The 22,433-nt window shown below is 47.1% G+C and overlaps 1 protein-coding gene across 3 annotated transcripts in view; it reads right to left on the bottom strand.

The window, feature by feature from the left end:
• Positions 1 to 22,433, bottom strand: part of prickle2b (prickle homolog 2b) — a 273,503-nt gene that overhangs the window by 28,616 nt on the left and 222,454 nt on the right. For all 3 annotated transcript variants that reach the window (XM_086001494.1, XM_086001495.1, XM_086001496.1), the window contains one exon: positions 8,630 to 8,813. In XM_086001494.1, coding sequence (XP_085857620.1) covers positions 8,630 to 8,813 — 184 coding nt within the window. The remainder of the gene's footprint in view (positions 1 to 8,629; positions 8,814 to 22,433) is intronic.

Raw genomic sequence — 22,433 nt, 5'->3', positions numbered from 1 at the left:
GATACTCCAGCCATCATGAGTTAGGGGCAGGCTTGATGGACCAGCTGTTCTTTCCAGCCTGTCATTTTCATATGTTCGTAAAAACAGTGAGTGCTCTCAACATTCCAATGGAATTGCATGTGCAGGTGGCACTGAGGATAACGCTATGCCACCTAACATCATGTGACCAATCAAGTGAACTCAAGCCCTTTATATCAATTCTAACTCGAGTACTTTCGTCAGAATAGTGCATTTCACGGAGATCTGTGGCCATCTTGCTAAAGGTAAGTAAAAGACAAGTCCATTATACTCACCTGGGGGTCCACAGAAGTCCATGTTTTCAGGTTTCCCTCCCACTCTTGTTTTTGCAGAGTAGTGGGAGTTCCAGTCCTGCAGCCTCTGTTTTAATGGCAATATTGCCCCTGCTGCTGGACTTTCGCTCCCCCAGCAGTTGTTAAATGGCTGCTGGGCCATTCTGCCTGCCTACTTAACTGTCCTCACCTGATTGCTCGCTACAAGCCCACCCCATTGGCCTTGCAATACTGCAGCCCTGTTGCTTGCTTCCACTGCTCCCAACAGCCCTGTGGTAACCAGAGGAAAAGCCTCTTGAGAGATTTGTATTTAACTATCCCCAGAGAAGCCCCGATCTTAGAATTATTTTGTTGAGTGAAGACTTTTTCCACAATTTAATTTATTTCCCCCCACCACTGCCATTTACTTTATTTATTTAGTGTTGTTTCTCCCCATTCTGCATAAAGCTGTTAAATTCCTGAATCACCCATCTTAATTTAATTCATTTTTCTCATATTTTCAACTACCCCGCCCAATTATCTCTCTCGCCACCTCCTCGGTCCTCCTTTCCCATGACCTCTCCGAATGTCCTCTTTCCCCCTCTTATTTGACCTCTTCAAACCTACCCTGATTTCTCCTCTCCCCTAACCTCTTCCCGTCTCTCCCCTCCCCATCTTGTATTCCCCTCCCCTGTCCTTTTCCCTCATCTGCTTCCCCCACCCCTCTCTCCAACTTTCCCCATCCTACCTCTCCCCTGTCTTGCCGCATATCCTACGCTCTCCGCTCTTCCCCATGTCTTCCCCCTCTCCACCTCCTCTCCCATCCCTTTCCCCTGCATGCCCCTCCTTGAAGTACTTGTGTCACTGGTTCAGATAGTGTAGCTTAAGCCTCCAACCCTGATGACATGCTTTGGTGACCCTTCAATTCTCTTTACCGCAAATCCCCACCCGACTGCAGATCATTAATTCTCCTTCCCTGGCCTCGTACTATACTCTACCCGCTAACTCTTCCTCTTTCCTTACCATCAGCCTCTACCCTAGCCCGACGCGCTCCACATTTTCTGTTCTGCCCCCATACCTTCCTCCTTTGCACTATTCTTTCCCCCTATCTTTGCCGTCTGACTTCAGCCCTGGCCAACTATTTTCTACGTTCTAACCCTCCTTAGCTTGAAAACTGCATTTAGTCTCGACTCGCGAGAGTCAATTTTGACTTTTGGGTGGAGAGTCGGCGGAGTGCACCAGTTGCCCACCTGTCCCAGCGGTGAAGAGGCGGCTGTGATTTAGAGGCCTTGGCCTCATTTACATCGAACTGGCTAGCTGCTGGGTGCCGAAGGGGCGGCCCGATGCAGCTTGTCAGAAGGCTGGCCATGATTAGGCTGCCCCTGAAGGTAGCAAGTTAAGTGCAGGAGGGGAAGTGGGGGACCTGGGGCCCTCTGCAGTCCAGATTATATTTATGGACTCCTGCTCCTCATGGTCACATAAAAGTAATTTCAAAAGTACCTTTGCTGAGCCTCTTCTCCTCTATCGCCTGTGGAACTGATTGGTGAATGCACGACGCACGTTCTTTCCTAAAAAGTCAATCGGGGTCCTATGTAGGCCATAGGACTCCAATTTGCATAATGAAAAGGGTCTACTGCCTGAAACAGGCAGGCGATTCGGACACCGAACGGTAGGCCCTTTCAAAATGGCGACGGCGGCTGCAACAAAGTTGCAATCAGGATGGTAAGTGCTACACCACCATTTTAAATGTATTGTCACCCCGTTTGCATCAGTTGGGACAAGTTAAAATCAGCCTCACAGTGTACAACACCACAGGAGATCGACTGGTACTTCAAAAATAGAACACTAATACAAAAAGAAAATACTGCAGATGCTGGAAATCTGAAATAAAAACAGAAAATGCTGGAGAAACTCAGCAGCTCAGGCAGCATCTGTGAAGAGAGAAACAGAGTTAACGTTTCAGGTCGATGACCTTTCGTCAGAGAGTCGAGACTAAGTGCAGTTTTCAAGCTAAGGAGGGTTAGAATGTAGAAAATAGTTGACCAGGGCTGAAGTAGGACGGCAAAGATAGGGGGAAAGAATAGTGCAAAGGAGGAAGGTATAGGGGCAGAACGGAAAATGTGGAGCGCGAAAGGTCATCGACCTGAAACGTTAACTCTGTTTCTCTCTTCACAGATGCTGCCTGACCTGCTGAGTTTCTTCAGCATTTTCTGTTTTTACTTCAAAAATAGAGACTCACTTCACAGTGTAGAGTAAGCTATCATTTCAAAACTAGTGCAGCCTTTTCTAATGGCTCACCCAATACTTCAGAAATGTAGGTTTCTTTTTTTAAATGTATTCATGGGATGTGGGCGTTGCCCTTGAGAAGGTGGTGTTGAGCCGCCTTCCTGAACCGCTGCAGTCCGTGTGGTGAAGGTACTCCCACAGTGCTGTTAGGGAGGGAGTTCCTTGATTTTGATTCCAGTGACGATGAAGGAATGGCCGATATATTGCCAAGTCAGGATGGTGTGTGACTTCGGGGGGAACTTGGAGGTGATGGTGTGCCCTTGTCCTTCTAGGTGTTAAGAGGTCACGGGTTTGGGAGGTGCTGCCGAAGGAGCCTTGGCGAGTTGCTGCAGTGCATCTTGTAGATGGTACACACTGCAGCCACAGTACGCCGGTGGTGGAGGGAGTGAATGTTTAAGGTGGTGGATGGGGTGCCAATCAAGCGGGCTGCTTTGTCCTGGATGGTGTCGAGCTTCTAGAGTGTTGTTGGAGCTGCACTCATCCAGGCAGGTGGAGAGTATTCCATCACACTCGTGACTTGTGCCTTGTAGATGGTGGAAAGGCTTTGGGGAGACAGGAGGTGAGTCACTGGCTGCAGAATACCCAGCCTTTGACCTGCTCTTATAGCCACAGTATTTATATGGCTGGTCCAGTTAAGTTTCTGGTCAATGGCGAGACCCCCTAGGATGTTGTTGATGGGGGATTTGGCGACGGTAATCCCAAACCATCGTAAACACCTTCACCGAAGCATACGAGAGCATGGGCCTTACACTAAACATCTGTAAGACAAAGGTCCTCTACCAACCTGCCCCCGCCACACAGTGCTGCCCCCCGATTATCAAAATCCACAACAAGGCCTTGGACAACTTTCCATACCTCGGGAGCCTACTGTCAACAAGGGCAGACGTCGACGACGAAGTCCAACACCGCCTTCAGTGTGCCAGTGCAGCCTTCGGTCGCCTGAGGAAGAGAGTGTTTGAAGACCAGGACCTCAAACCCGGCACTAAGCTCATGGTCTACAGGGCAGCAGTGATACCTGCCCTGCTGTATGCCTCAGAGACATGGACCATGTACAGCAGGCACCTCAAAGCACTGGAGAGGTACCACCAACGCTGCCTCCGCAAGATCCTGCAAATCCATTGGCAGGATAGGCGCACCAACGTCCGTGTTCTTGCTCAGGCCAACATCCCCAGCATCAAAGCTCTGACCACGCTCAATCAGCTCCGATGGACGGGTCACATTGTCCGCATGCCCGATTCGAGACTCCCAAAACAAGCGCTCTACTCGGAGCTCCGGCACGGCAAGAGAGCCCCAGGTGGGCAGAGGAAACGCTTCAAGGACACCCTCAAAGCCTCCTTGAAAAAGTGCAACATCCCCACTGACACCTGGGAATCCCTGGCCCAAGACCGCACAAAGTGGAGGAGAAGCATCCGGGAAGGCGCCGAACACCTCGAGTCTCATGGCCAGGAGCAAGCGCAAGCCAAGCGCAAGCAGCGCACGTCAACCCAAGCACCCCACCCACCCGCCCCTTCAACCACCGTCTGCCCCACCTGTGACAGAGACTGTAGGTCCCGCATTGGACTAATCAGCCACCTGCGAGCTCATTTTTAATGTGGAAGCAAGTCATCCTCAGCTCCGAGGGACTGCCTAAGAGAAGAGAAGAGAAAGAATCCCGTTGAATGTCAAGGGGAGTTGGCTGGACTCTCTCTTGTTGGAGAAGGTCATTGTCTGGCACTTGTGTGGCACGAATGTTACTTACCACTTATCAGCCCAAGCCTGAATGTTGCATGCCTGCACGGACTGCTTCATTATCTCAGGAGTTGCGAATGGAACTGAACACTGTACAATCATCAGCAAATATCCCCACTTCTGACCTTATGATGGAGAGAAGGTCATTGATGAAGCAGCTGAAGATGGTTGGGCCTAGGATGCTGCCCCGAGGAACTCCTGCAGTGATGTCCTGGGGCTGAGATGATTGACCTCCAACAACCACAACCAATCTTCCTTTATGCTAGGTATAACTATAGCCAGTGGAGCCTCCCCCCCCCCCCCTGCACCCCACAATTCCCATTGACTTAAATTTTACTAGGGCTCCTTGATGCCACACTTGGTCAAATGCTGCCTTGAGGTCAAGGGCAGTCACTCTCACCTTACCTCACCTTTAGAATTACGCTCTTTTGATCATGTTTGGACCACGGCTGTAATGAGGTCTGGAGTCAAGTGCTCCTGGCGGAACCCAAACTGAACAATGGTGCACAGGTTATTGGTGAGTAAGTGTTGCTTAATAGGTTTGCTGATGATTGAGAGTAGGCTGATGGGGCGGTAATTGGCCGGATCAGATTTGTCCTGCTTTTGTGGACAGGACATACCTGGGCAATTTTCCACTTTGTCGGGTAGATGCCAGTGTTGTAGCTCCTGGAATAGCTTGGCTAGAGGCGTGGCTAGTTCTGGAGCACAAGTCTTCAGCACTACAGCCGGCATGTTGTCGGGGCCCATTGCCTTTGCTGTATCCAGTGCATTCAGCCGTTTCTTGATATCACGTGGAGTGAATCGAATTGGCTAAAGACTGGCTTCTGTGATGGTGGGGACCTCAGGAGGAGGCAGAGATGGATCATCCACTCAGCAATTTTTGGCTGAAGATGGATGCAATTGCTTCAGCCTCGTCTTTTGCGCTCACGTGCTAGGCTCCGACATCATTGAGGCTTGGGATGGTCATACAGCCTCCTCCTCCTCCAGTTAGTTGTTTAATTGTCCACCACCATTTGCGACTGGATGTGACAGGACTGTAGAGCTTTGATCTAATCCATTGGTTGTGGGATCGCTTAGTTCTGTCTACAGCTGATTCATCAGCTGAGCGACAGCAGTAGGTGGTGATCAGCAGGAGGTTTCTTTGTCTATGTCTTTAAGGAAAGTTGTGCCCATGCTTGACCTGATGCCATGAGGAGTCAATGTTGAGGACTCCCAGGGCCACTCCTTCCTGACTGTATACCACTGTGCCACCACCTCTGGTCTGTCCTGTCCCACTGGCAGGACAGACCCAGGGATAGTGATGGAGGAGTCTGAGAAGTTGGCTGAAAGGTACGATTCTGTGAGTATGGCAATGTTAGGCTATACTAGTCTGTGGGACAACTCTCCCAATTTTGGCACCCGTCCCCAGATGTTAGCGAGGCGGACTTTGCAGGGTGTGCCGTTGCCGTGTCCAAATCTGCTGCCTAGGTTGATGCCAGCTGGTCCATTGGTTTTACTCATAGTTTACTCATAGTTTTTTTCTAGTGGTTTGATAGCAGCCATTTAAGAGTCAACCACATTGCTGTGGACCTGGAATCACATATAGGTCAGACCAGGTAAGGACAGCAGATTTCCTTCCCTAAAGGACATTAGTGAACCAGATGGGTTTTTACAACAATTCAGTAGTTTCATGGTCACCATTACTGATACTAGCTTTTTATTCCAGATTTATTTATTTAACTGAATTTAAATTCCACAGCTGCCATGGTGGACTCATGTCTCTGGATTATTAGTCCAGGCCTCTGGATTACTAGTCCAGTATCATAACCACTATGGTACTGTTCCCGACAGTATCAAAGACAGCCGACATGGATTTTTAAATTTTTTTTTTAAGGAAAGTAGTGTTTGACAAAATTAATAGAAGTTTTGAAGAGGTGACAAATTGGTTAGATAATGGAAATGCACTAGATTTAGCGTATCTGGATTTTCAGAAATCATTCGATAAGGGGTCTCACAAGAGACTTGTTAGAGAAATTTAGGCTTATGGTACGAGGAAATATAGCAGCGTGGATAAAAAGTTGGTTGATGGACAGGAAACAAAGGCTGAATGGATATTTCTTGGACTGAAGAAGGTTTGGAAGCGGTGTACTGCAGGGTTCGGGGCTGGGTCCCTTTTTTGTTCTTGGTATATATAACTGATTTGGACTCTGGCTTAGGGGGCACAATCTTGAAATTTGCTGACAACATAAAATAGGGGATCTGGCAAACAATGACCGTAAAAGACTTCAGGAAGACAGATAGGTTAGCAGACTAGGCAGATAAGTGCAAGATATAATTTAATATGAATAATGCAAGGTAATATATTTTGGGAAGAAAAATAAGGAATGGCAATAAACATTCAATGGAAAGATATGGCTAAACCTCGGGGTTCAAGTACTTAATTCCTTGCAAGTGTGAGTGCCAGTACATAAAGTCATATAAAAAAGGCAACAGCATTTTGGATTTTATAAATACGGGTTAGGCCACAGTTAGAGTGCAGTGTTTAAATTGCACTGTTCAGACCATACTTTAACCGGGAGATATTTGCATTTGAGAGGTTGCAAAAACGAGATCCAAGTGTAAGGGAGTGATGAGGAAAGATTGTGAAAAAGCTCAACAGTCTGCTCCCTAGACTAGTGTTTAAGTAAAGACCTCATTGAGGTGCAAGAAGTATTAAATGTCATAATATTAAATCAATCATTGCTAAACTTCACTGGTTTCGTGTGGCTCAATGGATTAATTTTCAGATCCTGGTGTTTGTGTCCAAATCTTTCCGTGGCCTCCACCCTATTTTTGAGATCTCCTCCAGCAGTGCGTTTATGTGCCCACCGCCCACTTTTCTACTACTGGGCTACTTCTTATTCCACTGCTCCACTCTTGGCAGCCATTGGCCACTATGCCCCATCCTCTGGAACTCTTTAAAATCCTTCCGTCTCACCAATGGCCTCTGTTACCATGCTTTTGCTCCTCTCTATGTAGCTAGGATTCCATTTTCTCCCCAGCTTGGTGTCTACCTTTTCTACAAAGCACTCTGAGGAATTATTCTCTAGGAGAGTACTGCTTTATAAATGTAAGTTGTTGTAGATAGGGTGAACTCAGTCTGTTATGTCAGTAGAATAAGACAACATTAATTGGAATTAGTGAAAAGTAAATTAAAGCAGAGCTTAGAAACAAATTCTTTACTCAAAGGATGATAAATGTTTGGAATGATCTACCAGGTTGAATCAAAGATATTAGAGAAATTCAAGATGCAGATTGATGTGAGGCTGCTCAGTTAAAACACGAGAGATCATAAAATTTGCATTTTTAACAAAAAAAAAATCTTCTTCTCCATACTAACTGAGCTATACCCCTACACAGGCTTTTAAAGCCCACTCGCCATTCTGTTGGTTGAATGGGCCAAAAAGCTTTTCTTGTCCTTGATGTTTTCTCATGCTCTTATGACTCTCACTCCCAATGCTTTGCTTTTACTGATTTGTTACAGAATGGTTTAGCAAGCTTTAACCCCTTACTGTAAAATGCCATACTCAACAGAATAGCAAACTGGGTTCAAAAACCAGTATGGCCATTTATTTAGTAGGGAATAGGACATCATGGGGGTGAATTTCCGAGAGGTTCTCCCACTTGTCTGCCATAATGTTGGCGGAAGAGCTGTGGAAATCCTGCAGTGTAAACGCTAGCAATTCACTGCCGTTGCATTCATCATTGCTATAAAGAGGGGAGTTTTGTTAGCCATTAGAATATAGATATTACATTTCTCCAAGGGGGGATATAAAAGCTGATACAAGACTATTCCTATCCTCTCAAAATGATCTCTCCCTCCCACAAAATGAGTTTCCTCTTTTATATCTTGGCCATTAAGTGTAGACTAGCTAATTAATACCAAAGAAAAATAACCATAATAAAAATAGCAAACAATAACTAGCATGTACAAGCACAGTAATTGCTTTTTTTAAAATTAAACTTTATTCTTAGACATTTGTTTAGTTGATCCCCAGAAAGTGGTTGGAGGTAATGGTGACTATTGTTTCTCAAGTGTGCAGGATTTGGATGTTGTGCCCCTGTACTAGTTTTCCTCATACTTCCTGGTCTGGAACCCAAGGCTGCAGTGGATCTGTTCTAACTAGGGAAACTGTGAAGTTTTATTTCTGTGAAGTGATATTCAATTAGTATGAATTTACATACAAATCAGAATGTATTTTGTATAAACTAACCAAAGTAGGAACACTGCATACTGTAACTAGTTAAAAGGACCAGGTTTCAGCCCTACAGCAATCAACAAAATTAAGTACAGTAGAAAAGATTTAAATGGTAAAAGTTAGCATTACCTGTTCAGGCTTCAGTCCAGGAGGAACCCAGGCATATTCCTCCAAAGCACAGCCAGAATCATCATCAGATGTGGAGTTCCTCTGAAAATCATACATTAGTTTGTTCACAGTCTTCTCCATTTCTAAAGGCATCACTGTCACTATGTGTTCCTCACGTGGGCACTTGCAGTGAAGACAGATCTTCCTGTGAAAAGTAAAATAGCCATTTGTAAGCTCACTGCAGTAGGGAAACTACTGAAGTGATCACTGTCAAGCTGCAAGGCTTGGATACTTAACTATAAACACATACTTGGCAACCAGCCTCTGGCAGTAGCTGACTGCATTCAAGCCAGTTTTATATTCTAGCGTGTGTGCCTTTTGTGGTTTATAGCCCTATACATGTTGCACAACCTAGGAAGGTCAGGGACTCTAAGGCTGGTCAGGTTGTTAAAGCTGTCAGAGCTAAGTTGGTTCTGCTGTCAGGGAAACAGGCTGCCAGGAACAATCAATTCAATTAGCAAAACACCAAATAGCTAGTCTAAGTACAAATGTGAAATGACTTGCTATTGCAACGCATGAATCAAGTGAGATATCACAAAGACTATAAGGTTTCAAAACTGACGCTGTGCTGGAATAGACATGTTCAGTGCTGTTCAATTTTAAAACTATGCTCTTCACCAATTAATTTAAACAGCGTAAAAAATTAACCAGTTCTATGACTTATGAATATTTGATGAAATAGATACTTACAGTAGATTTGTCAAAGTATAAGTAAAACAAACTGAGAAAAACCACAGTATTCCTGCTTTAATGGTGCTTTTACCAGAGATTTTCATAGAAGGGAATAGTTTATCTTAGACCATGGACTTTTGCCAGATTTTCCCAATTTCCTGCTATTTGTTAGATCAAGAATGCATATTGACCCAAACAGACAATGGGCATCTGGTTTGCATCCACTCAGCATGGGGACTCATTTTAGCACACAGTTCCTGCTTTTTGAAAAACAGAACCCAGTTATAGAGCTTAATTACAAAAACAATTAAAACCCTTAAAGTACTAGTCACATCATCTGTTACACTAACTGTACAGGGTTCCTATTTTTTTTTAGCAGGATTAGGGTTAAGATGACAGTTGCTAAAGCAAGGTTCTACAGCTGTGCAGGAATGAACATTTCAGATTGATTACAAATTGTAGCAAGAAAGTAGAAACAAGTGTGTGCTTTTTAAAACTAATTAGGTCTTTAAAAAATTGCAACAATCTTTTTTACATTAAAGTACTGTAATAAGATTAAATGTTTTTGAATATTCAGAGTATTTGTTATGTAAAATATTTTACATTGTTTCCAAACATTTCTATAATTATACTTAACAAAAACTGCATTAGAAAGCTAAGCAAAAATCAACAATGCATGTTAAAAACTATCTTTAAAGCTGCAAAAGGCATCAAGTGCTCAGAGTTAATTATTGCCAGGTTGTAGCTAGTAAAACAGCTCACAATTTAACTCATACTATCAATTATATACAATATTTTAAAGCATACTATTAAATGGCATAGTAATTGTTGTAGTTGAGGTGTAAGAATATAATTTAAAGTATATTATGACTTCAAAGTCATGTCAACCTAATAATAGTACAGAAATGTTGACCAACAGCAGGATGCCCCTTATATAGAAGACATTTAAACAGTTTTGCAAGCTAAGGCACCCTATTTTCCTACTAAAATGGAGAAAAAATGTTTCACACCCCCATCCCAAAAATAGTAATACAATAGCACACAGCGATCAAATGTACTGTTTGTAAGAATGCAATTTTGTTAACTACAATTAAAAAGTAGCAGTCAATCTCAATGTAAATAATCAAGCACTAAGCCAGTTAACCATTATAGTTGCTAAAAAGCTTGATAATCCAGCTATGGAATGTTCAATTGTTGAAGAAAATGTCAGGACATGACAACAGAGAAAAATTCAACTCCGTGATCAAGCCTTGCAAATGTTGATGTACACAGTAATTGAGCAGTCAAACACATTTTGGTAGGGAACGACAGCTTCCGCACAAGCAAAGAAGGCAGGAACCGTGGCAATATATCATAGTTGCAACCTTTTCCCAGATGGAAAATGGGGGCACAAATTACAAATTTGCGAGGCTAGGCTCTGTGCCTCAAGGACGCCTCAAAAAATGTCCACTGTCTTATTGGCTCGGACGATTTTCAGGCATCCGAGGTGGCCGCCATCAGTGATCTTGCACATGCTAATTAGGGACCTAATGCATGTTTTAGGACTCATAAGAAATTGGTCTGCTCTGAGCGGCGCACAAGCCAGGCCTGCTCCATTCGTGATTTCCTGGCGTGGATGCGGCCTAGGAACCGGCCACCACTGAAAAGTTAAATTTTCATTTTTGTTTTAAATCATGTGGAATCAGGAGGAGGTGTGCCCTCTCCTCCCTCTGTCCTCTCTCACCCCACCCCCCGTCACTTACCTAGGGTCGCTGCCAGTGAGGCAAGTGATCCAAAAAATTTCTTCCGAAATGGGTGAGCTGCCTGTGGAGGCCAGGCGCCAGCAGCTTGCCTAAATTTTTGAAATGAGGCCAGAGGCCCAATTTCTGTCAGACGTGGAAGACCAGATGGGAGATCTGAAAGAAGGTGCACTACTTTAAAAAAAAGCATAAAGCTAAGGGATGAATATTACTGTAAGATAGAAGCACACAGATGATAATGGCCAAAAATTTGCTGTGGCAGGGCAACGAATGGCTCCCACTATTAGTCAGACTTGCCCGTTTAATGTTGATATTTTTTGCTGCAAGTTGCTGTAAGTGCGAGATGGAAACAGTGCGGCACCCTCTACAGGGCATCTGGGATCTGAGTGAACAGGGAAAGTCATTGTGTATCTCCTTAACCAATCAGATTGAAAGATTGTGAAATTAACAGGACTGAGAAGGAAGTGCAAGTTAGAATGGGTGAATTCAATGTCAAATCAGGTACAGGAATTGAAATAAAGACAGGGAAAAAAGATTGGACTAAGGGAGAGAGAACAAAAAGAGACAAAGAAAAAGTTTTTAAAAATTTACATTTTAAAAAACAAGGGGGAGAAATTCGGTATTGCCCCATTTGGGGCGCAATTATCGGCTGGGCGCAAAGTTTAGCGCCCGGAGCAAATTATCGTCGCCTACTGCGAAATTGGTCTGTTTCGCCCCTGGAGCTGATTGCAGCGCTAAACGACTCTCTTAAGGCGCTAAGCCGGAGGAGCGAGGCGCTAACTCAGAGGGCGGGCGCAGCGCAGGTGCTGTCAGTTAGCGATTGCACACAGACACGCTGGTGCCGGTCAGCTCTTAAAGGGGAGGGTCGATTTTGATATGCAGCCGCACCATGCGCATCGGAGCCCTGAATCTCGGCCTGGACAGACCTGTTGCCAAATCCTGCAGCCAAGGACCATAGAGGGGGCCAGGGAGCGAGCGCAGCGTTTCAGCATGGGGGCCTTGGAGGCTCTGGTTGCCGCGGTGGAGCGCAGGCGATCTCTCCTGTACCCGGAGAGTGGCAGGAGACCTCTGCCCAGCGAGTACCAAAAAGCTTGGAGGGAGGTGGCTCACACAGAGTGACCTCCAGCAGCATGGTGCCTAGTGTTGTGTATTTTGAATGTTGTATTTGAATTGTCCCACATAGATTACCGTAGTTGGGATGTGCAATGCACTATGGGAAATAGAGTGCATTGAGTTGAGAAGATTCTGGAAAGTGATGGCTGTTAACTGAACTCTCTCCTGCGTACTCTTTTAATTGTTATACAAGCAAGGTTATTAAACTTTTGAGATATAACAAAAGTGGCGACAAGGACGTCTGAACTTACGTGGCTCTGCTGTACGGAAGATAGTCGGGTTTTACGTGTTAAAACTGTTATTTTTGCCATGGACAGTTAATTAAAGTGAGGCTGGCTCGAGGATAAAGGAGCTTGCAATGGCGGGAAGACGAGACGACGTATAAAGTACTAACGACTTGAGGAAGGGGAGGAAAAGCAGCGAGTAAATTGGGAAGGACATTTATTCAACTGTGAAGCGATCTGTGAATTGAAGCACTAAATAACTGATAGTGATTTTAGTTGAGTTCAACATTGGAAGGATCCTTAATGAATGATAATTAGGAGCCTGAGAGAAGGAAAATGGCTGGAATTATTGGTAACATTGGACCGTTTGATGAGAATGTTGAACAATGGAGCTCATACACAGAACAATTTGAATACTTCACACAAGCAAATGACATTGGAGGGAACAAAGTAGTACCTACATTGTTAAGTGTGATGGGACCAAAGACTTTCAATCTTTTGCGTACTTCAGTGCATCCAGATAAACCAGGGACTAAACAATATAGCGAAATTGTGGAGATACTAAAAGGGCATTTTTCACCCAAACCCCTAGTCATAGCTGAGAGGTTTAGGTTCCACAGGCGTAACCAGGAAGGAGAAACAGTGACCATGTTTGTAGCTGCACTAAAAAGACTATCAGAGCACTGTGAGTTTAATGACGTGCTAAATGATACTATAAGAGACAGGCTAGTGTGTGGTATGAGAACTGAAGTCATACAGAAGAGACTATTAACAGAGAGTAATCTGACTCTACAAAAGGCCATTGAAATCAGTATTTCTATGGAATTGGCAGCTAAGGAAGCTCAACAGTTGGGTGCAACAGAAAAAGTGCACAAAGTAAGAACAGAGAGCCAAGGGCCATGCTTCCGTTGTGGCAAAACGGGACATCTTGCGTCTGCATGCTGGTGTGTGGACATGGATTGCCACAGCTGTGGTAAAAAGGGACATATTCAGCGTGCATGCAGAAATAAAAAGGACATAGAGAAAACGTCAAAGACGGAAGGAAGAAAAAAAACATTCAGACAAACGACAAAGAAGCATGTCCGCTCTGTAGAACAGGACAAAACAGAGGCAAGTGACACTTCAGAGGAGGAACTATTACTGAACGTGCTGACTGTAGCTGGGGATTCGCATGGCTACTGGGTCTCACCCTTGCTAGAGGGGCAGCCTGTGCGAATGCAGATCGATACCGGGCAGCAGTATCTCTTATGTCAGAGACAGTCTACAAAAAGACATTAAAGCACCTTCCACTTCAACCAGCTAACATAGTGTTAAAGACATATACCGGTGAAGGAGTAACCGTAAGAAGTATCACTGAGGTCACAGTTCAGTTGAATGGACAAACTAGGAAGTTACCACTCTACGTAGTTAAAGGAGACTACCCCTCCCTGCTGGGACGTTCGTGGATGGAGAGAATAAAATTAGACTGGTCATCAGTCTACATGATGTCACACAATGATCCAGGCTTACCTGCCATCTTAAAGAAACATGCAGAAGTCTTTAATGGAGAACTGGGTAGCATGAAAGATATTACTGTGAAGCTTCGTATTAAGCAGGATAGCAAACCCAAGTTCATGAAGGCACAACCCGTACCTTATGCCATCAGACCAAAAGTCGAGGCTGACTTAGAAGCCCTAGTTGAAAGCGGAGTACTAGAACCAGTCAGCGTGAGTGAATGGGCAACGCCCATCGTACCAGTGCTCAAGAAAAGGGGTGGAGTTAGGATATGTGGAGATTTTAAAGTAACTGTTAACCCTGTATTGTCAGTGGAGCAATATCCGCTCCCCCATATTGATGATTTGTTTGCGGGACTTGCTGGGGGCCAGAAGTTTAGCACAATCGACCTCTGTCAAGCCTACCTGCAAATGCATGTGGATGAACAGTCACGAGAAATGCTGACTATTGTAATGCACAAGAGCCTATTTAGGTATCGTCCACTTCCTTTCGGAATTACATCAGCTCCAGTGCTTTTCCAATGTGCTATGGACCAGATCCTTAGTGGATTGCCTGGAGTCCAGTGCTACTTAGATGATATCTTAGTTATTGGGTGTGATGACCAAGACCATCTGCGTAACTTGGACGCAACGCTACAGAGACTGAGGGATTACGGACTCACGAGTTCGCAGGGATAAATGCGATTTTTTTCAGGCATCAGTTGAGTACCTCGGTCATGTGATCGATACCACAGGCCTTCACAAGGCACCGTCCAAGACCAAGGCAATCGTGGATGTCCCAGCACCTGAAAATATCAGCCAGCTGCGTTCTTTTCTAGGGTTACTGAACTACTATGGACGGTTCATACCGAACCTAGCCTCGATGCTGAGGCCGCTGCATTGGTTGCTATGTAAAGACAAGAAGTGGGAATGGACTAACAAGTGCCAGGAGGCGTTCATGACAGCAAAGGACACGCTCCTGAAGTCAGAGGCTTTGACGCATTTTAACCCTTCATTAGCAATACAGTTAGCTTGCAATGCATCGTCATATGGTGTGGGAGCGGTCGTTTCTCATATCATGCCAAATGGAGAAGAGAAGCCGATAGCATTCGCATCTAGGACTTTGAACAGAGCTGAAACTAACTACGCCCAAATAGAACGAGAAGCACTGAGCATCGTTTTTGGCGTTCGCAAGTTTCACCAATATTTGTACGGGAGACAGTTCACCCTACTAACAGATCACTGCCCTCTTACGACCATCTTCGGGCCACATACAGGGATTCCGTCACTTGCTGCGAGCAGAATGCAAAGGTGGGCGCTGCTGTTGTCTGCACACACATTTGACATTAGATATCGCAAGTCTGACCTGCACGGCACGCCGACAGTCTTTCCAGGTTGCCGCTGCTTGTCACCAAGCCTATGACACGTAGCATGGACATCTGCTATTTTAGGCAGGTGGAGAATACGCCTGTTACTTCGACACAGGTCCGACGAAACACCAGAAATGATCCGGTGTTGTCTGCAATGCTGGACATTATCGTCAGGGGCAAGCTTGACAGCGATGACCCAAACCTGAAACCATATCTCTTAAGGAGAAACAAACTGTCGGTGCAGTCTGGATGTTTGCTGTGGGGGAGGAGAGTGGTTATTCCACCATGGTTACAGAAACCAGTGTTACAGCAACTACACTCTGGACACTGCAGAATGGTTCGTATGAAAGAAATAGCGAGGAGCTACTTCTGGTGGCCGGGTATGGATGGACAGATTGAGGACAAACCTGTTCCTCATGTCAGAGAGTTCGTAATGTGCCACAGCTTGCACCTCTTCACCCCTGGGACTTTCCGGAGGAAGCATGGCACCGCATTCATGTAGACTTTGCAGGTCCATTCGAGGAGAGAATGTTTCTGGTGGCTGTTGACGCGCACAGTAAGTGGCCAGAGGTTGTTATAATGAGGTCCACTACCGCCGAGAAGTTAGGTGAGGTGTTCAGCCGATTTGGATCTCTGATGCAACTTGTCTCAGACAACGGTCCACAGTGGGTGTCACAAGAAATGGCTACATTCCTGCAGGTGAATGGCGTACAACATATCAGTGCTGCACCATACCACCCTGCGACCAATGGTCTAGCTGAGAGGTTTATTCAGACCATGAAACACTCTCTAAAGGCATCGCAAGGCCAGGGAACGCTTCGTCAGTGCCTGAATAGTTTCCTGTTGAGTTACAGGAACACACCACATGCGACCACAAAAGCATCACCTGCCACTCTACTGCTCAAGAGAGAGCTACGAACCAACTTCGACCTGCTGAAACCGCCAAAGGTGAAAGACGTGGTACAGTATCAGCAGGACAAGCAGATCAAGCGACGTGGACAACGCTCCAAAGACAGAATCTTCAGTCCAGGTGAACATGTGTCGGCATGGAACTACAGTGGTGGACCTAAGTGGGTTCCTGCTACTGTTATTGCACAGACTGGTCCAGTATCCTACACTGTAGATACCCGAGGACATTGTCTGGAAGAGACACACCGATCAGCTTCTACGAAGTGCAGCAACACCCACTGAACCACCAAAAGCAGTTTATCTGCCATTGGGTGACGCTGTGGGTCATCCGCCTTCTACACTGAGAGGCTCACCTTCTGAGGAAACAGCCGCTTCAGCTCCTATCTCATCAGCAAGGGAGACCTGTATACAGGTACCTCAGCCGCCTACACCTGTGTTGACGTCACCTGTGAGAGACAATGAACTGGAGAGCTAGGTTGACCGCCGGTATCCTACCAGAGAGCGGCGGGCCCCTATACGTTTGAACTTATAGTTCAGAGGCTTACCCTTTATCTGGGGCAGAATAATCCCCATGGGTATAGCCATGGTTGGAGGAAGTTTACCCTCACTCCCAGGTTATTGTGTTTTAAAAAAGTGTGTTTTAATTGTGTTTTAAAAATGTTGTGGTTCTATTGGCACATCTAATGTAAGAGGGGAGATGTTGTGTATTTTGAATGTTGTATTTGAATTGTCCCACATAGCTTACCGTAGTTGGGATGTGCAATGCACTATGGGAAATAGAGTGCATTGAGTTGAGAAGATTCTGGAAAGTGATGACTGTTAACTGAACTCTGTCTCCTGCGTACTCTTTTAATTGTTATTTATTTATTTATTTTTATTCATTGATGGGATGTCGGCGTCGCTGGCTAGGCCTGCATTTAGTGCCCATCCCTAATTGCCCTTGAGAAGATGGTGGTGAGCCGCCTTCTTGAACCGCTGCAGTCCATATGGTGTAGGTACACCCACAATGCTGTTAGGATGGGAGTTCCAGGATTTTGGCCCAGCGGCAGTGAAGGAACGGCGATACAGGTCCAAGTCAGGATGGTGTGTGGCTTGGAGGGCAACTTGTAGGTGGTGATGTTCCCATGCGTCTGCTGCCCTTGTCCTTCTAAGTGGTAGAGGTCGCAGGTTTGGAAGGTGCTGTTGAAGGAGCTTTGGCGAGTTGCTGCAGTGCATCTTGTAGATGGTACACACTGCAGCCACAGTGCGCCGGTGGTGGAGGGAGTGAATGTTGCAGGTGGTGGATAGAGTGCCAATGAAGCGGGCTGCTTTATCCTGAATGGTGTCGAGCTTCTTGAGTGTTGTTGGAGCTGCACTCATCCAGGCAAGTGGAGAGTGTTCAATCACACTCCTGACTTGTGCCTTGTAGATGGTGGAAAGGCTTTGGGGAGTCAGGAGGTGAGACACTCGCCGCAGAATTCCCAGCCTCTGGCCTGTTCTTGTAGCCAATGTATTTATATGGCTGGTCCAGTTCAGTTTCTGATCAATGGTAACCCCCAGGATGTTGATAGTGGGGGATTCAGCGATGGTAATGCCATTGAATGTCAAGGGGAGATGGTTAGAGTCTCGCTTGTTGGAGATGGTCATTGCCTGGCACTTGCGTGGTGCGAATGTTACTTGCCACTTGTCAGCCCAAGTCTGAATGTTGTCCAGGTCTTGCTGCATATGGACACGGACTGCGTCAGTATCTGACGAGTCTCGAATGGTGCTGAACAGTGTGCAATCATCGGCGAACATCCCCACTTCTGACCTTATGATGGAGGGAAGGTCATTGATGAAACAGCTAAAGATGGTTGGGCCTAGGACACTGCCCTGAGGAACTCCTGCAGTGATGTCATGTGATTGAGATGAATGACCTCCAACAACCACAGCCAACTTCCTTTGTGCTAGGTATGATTCCAACCAATGGAGAGTTTTCCCCTTGATTCCCATTGACTTCAGTTTTGCTAGGGCTCCTTGATGCCACACTCGATCAAATGCTGCCTTGATGTCAAGGGCAGTCACTCTCACCTCACCTCTTGAGTTCAGCTCTTTTGTCCATGTTTGGACCAAGGCTGTAATGAGGTCAGGAGCGGAGTGGCCCTGGCGGAACCCAAACTGGGCGTCAGTTGGCAGGTTATTGCTGAGTAAGTGCCGCTTGATAGCACTATCGACGACACCTTCCATCACTTTGCTGATGATTGAGAGTAGACTGATGGGACGGTAATTGGCCGGGTCGGATTTGTCCTGCTTTTTGTAGACAGGACATACTTGGGCAATTTTCCACATTGCTGGGTAGATGCCAGTGTTGTAGCTGTACTGGAACAGCTTGGCTAGGGGCGCAGCTAGTTCTGGCGCACAAGTCTTCAGTACTATTGCCAGAATGTTGTCAGGGCCCATAGCCTTTGCAGTATCCAGTGTCTTCAGCCGTTTCTTGACATCACGTGGAGTGAATTGAATGGGCTGAAGACTGGCATCTGTGATGCTGGGGACCTCAGGAGGAGGCCGAGATGGATCATCATCATTATACAAGCAAGGTTATTAAACTTTTGAGATATAACACCTAGGACCCCTGTGCAATGCAGGAAGAAGTTCAACGACCTAACTCGGTCGTCAGGGTGAGTGCCTTTTTCAGAATCCTCTTCATCCCTCCATCTCGACCTCGCTTTATGGCCAAAGGGTCTTGAAAGCCCCAATGCCCAGCACTCCTCCAACACCTATGGCCCTTTCAGGAAACTCACACGCACATTCATCACTTTACATACAATAAGGGTTATTCGACCATGGGAGGCATTTCAGCCAAGATCATGGCTGCATCTTTACTCAGAACCCGTCCTTTTTCTTGCAGGGAAAGCTGGCGCATAATAGGAGGCAGCAGCAACGGACCGGGGGAGGCCGACCTCACCTTCAAGCCCTGACCGATCTGGAGCAGCGAGTCCACAGGATTGTGGCAAGCCGGATGCTTGGCCCCGTCGCCACTGGAGACGCCGACCCCTTTCTGGACAGCAATGGTAAGGTCATCACCTTTTTGACCTCTCTCCTTCCACTTGTTCCTCACAACAGCATCCTTTGACACTCTCGATCCAAATCAGTACATCGCTGCACTCATGCCTCCCTTGCTGCCACCCTGTCCTCACGCTAAAGCCACTCTTGTACCTCCCTGCTTTCAGATGCTAATTCACCAGGTGAGGAGGTGGGCCCTCAAGCTGCCACTGGGAGTGAATCTGAAGGCGAGGAGGAAGAGGAAGCCGGACCATCAGCGCAACCCTCTGCCGAGGTAGCCCATGGCCATACTGGGGACACGCCTTCCCTGGAAAGGAGCAGGGGGTGGGGGGGGGGAAATGGTCTGATGAGGGTGAAGCTCCAGGACCCAGCGGGCTGCAGCAACGTGAGGGAGGTAGGGAAGCTCGGAGGCCTTCTCCCCGGACGGTGAGTGTGGCCTCGAGTCCTGCTACAGTGAGCACAGACAAGGTGCGGCTCCTCGCTGAAATGAGCGCCCAGGTGGAGCAAAGGCACACCGAGCTCATGGCTGCAGTGGCAAGGATGCCCGAATCCATTGAGTTACTGGCAAGGAGTGTCCAGGACTTCGGTGCAGCACAGGCGTCTGCCACGCAAATGCTAAGTGCTGCAATGCAGTCAGTGGCTGGTCTCATGCAGACGCAGATTGAGGCCACACGAACACTAACTGATGTCACCCTCGTTGAATCGGGCGGGTTTCCCCGGGGCCCTCCCCGCGCCACAGCAGGCCAGCAATCTGTGCTCCCGCAGAGTGCTCCGCATGCTGAAGTGCTGCCCCGTGGAAGTGCCAGTGTGTCAGTCGAGCGGGGAGTTGCTGTCCTCTCTCAGGATAACAGCATTCCTGCTGCCAGCACTGTCACTTCTCCACTGCAGTTGCCACCACCTGTAGGACAGACTGCTGCCGCCCATGCAGAGTTGGAGCAGTCAGCAGCCGGGCCCTCCAGGCCCAGAGCTGGTCCAGGCCGTCCCTCAAGGGCATCTGCAGTCTCAGTTTCTGACACTCAGCAGCCTTCCCACAGCCTTGCTGCAGCCACTGGGGTCCCATTACGGAGGAGCTGCAGGGTGGGAAGGGGGCAATTTCGCAAGGGAAGCAGATCACCCTCGAAGGGCAAAAAGTAGGTGGTGTGGCAAAATGTTGTTCATTGTTTTATTGAAGGCCGAGGATCGTGGTCATATTTTTGTTACTGTTTTGGACATTGTCTCCAGGTTGTGAGAGCCAGTTATGTGATTAACTCTTTTTTTGTGTGTTTCTTTCTATTACTTTGTCATGCGGGAAGGATACACAGTTTTGTAAATAAAGAAGTGTCTTTATTCAAAATGTGCATGTTTGCTCTTTGCACTCATTGTTGCCTTAACCGGCTTAGGGGTTGCGGCATGGTTCCATTCAGGTTCTTTGAATGGCAGAAGCCATTCCCTCAGAGGGGGCCTAGAAGCGACTTGCTATAAGCCTTTGATGGACAGCCCTTGCACTTTGTGCCTCCCTCCTGTCTTGGTGCTGCTGCTCCTCCTCCTCCTCTGCTGGTGCTCCAAGGCCCGGTGGCATTGGCTGGGTCCTGAGGATTGCCAGATTATGCAGCATGCAGCACACAACAACGAAGTGGGAGACTCGCTCAGGCGAGTACTGCAGAGCACCTCCAGAGTGGTCCAGACAGCGGAACTGTTGCTTGAGCACGCTGATTGTGTGCTCAACGATGTTCCTGGTAGCTTGATGGCTCTCGTTGTATTGTTCTTCTGCAGGGGTACTGGGCGAACGGAGCGGAGTCATCAGCCAGCTAAACAGAGGATAGCCCTTGTCCCTGAGAATCCAGCCTCCTGGGTGAAGCGGGGCCTCTAAAAGGTCTGCCAGAGGAGTCTGGCGCAGGATGAAGGCATCGTGGCTGCTGCCTGGAAAGTGGGCATTGACAGCGAGTATCAGCTGTCTGTGGTCACAGACCAACTGGATGTTCAAGGAATGGAAGCCCTTTCGGTTGTGGAAATCCTCGGCATTCTCTTGCGGTGCCCGCAAAGCCACATGGGTGCAGTCAATGGTGCCCTGCACCATGGGGAAGCCCGCTATTCTTGCAAAGCCCGCTGCGTGCTCTTGCTGCTTGTCCGGGGTCATGGGGAAAGAGATGTACTCTCGTCTCCTTTTAAAGAGGGCATTTGTGACTTGACGGATGCAGCAATGCACCACGAACTGGGAGATATTGGCAATGTCCCCAGTAGCAGATTGAAAGGAGCCGGTGGCATAAAAGTTGAGAGTCACGGTTATCTTCGCTGCCACCAACAAGAGACATCCTGCTCCTCAGTTGAGGCTGCAGATCTGGCTGAAGCAGGTGGCAGAGCTCAGTGGCCACCACCTTGCTGAATCGCAGCCTTCGCAAACACTGCTCCTCAGACATATTGATGTATGAGAACTGTTGTCGAAAAACCCTGGGAGGGTAAGGTCTCCTGTACCGACGCCGGTTGGCCCTCCTCCGTCTGGCCATGATTGGCACTCTCTCTCTGTGTCTCTGTGCCCTCTCAATGTGATGGAGAAGCACAACGTTCCCATCCATTGCAGCCCCCATAGTATGTGGGCAATCAAAGTTATGCCGGTGAAAAAGCCAAGCAACTACAAAGTTATGGTCAGAAGCCAAAACTACCTTAGACAGCGTTGACTCAATGCAGAAGTCTCTCTTTCTCCCTTTGTCTCTCTGCAAATCTCTCTCTCTCTCGCAGAACTAGTGGTCCAAAAATGGCTACTACACAGAAGACAGGAAGAGCCCCCTTTAAATAGCGCCCCCCTCAACCCCACAGCGACTGGGAAGCGTTCCAGTCAACCTGTCGTTGGTAGCGACAGGCGGAAAGGAGGGGGGCACCACTGAATTTCCGGTCCGGGGTGCTCCAAGGGCGTTGCACTCTGGAATGACATCAAGATCTGCGTGCGCAGGAGAGCAGGCGGTATGGTTTAGCATCGCCGCTAAATGTCCGCTCAGTTTCGCGAGAGGCGCAGGTATCGCCACGCCCGGGCGCTAGTTGGTTAGCGCCCCAGTTATCACCCTCTTAAGGCGTTAACGGGTGGCGCTAACAACTGAATTTCTCCCCCCAAATCTCCAACAACAATTAAAACCTGAAGGAATGAGTCTCCACATTTGTAATAGTTAATTTTCAATGCCAGATAGGTTGACTGGCAGTAATTAATACTTAGTGCATTTTTAAAAGGGTACTTGGACTTGAAATGACTTGACGTACTTTCTGTGGCGCGTTTA

This window comes from Somniosus microcephalus, chromosome 11 (genome assembly GCF_052327205.1).
Source record: "Somniosus microcephalus isolate GS21.2 chromosome 11, FLI_Smic_1.0, whole genome shotgun sequence".
NCBI lineage: Eukaryota > Metazoa > Chordata > Chondrichthyes > Squaliformes > Somniosidae > Somniosus > Somniosus microcephalus.
Note: the sequence above shows the minus strand (reverse complement) of the source record. Positions and strands in the feature narration are given on the sequence as shown.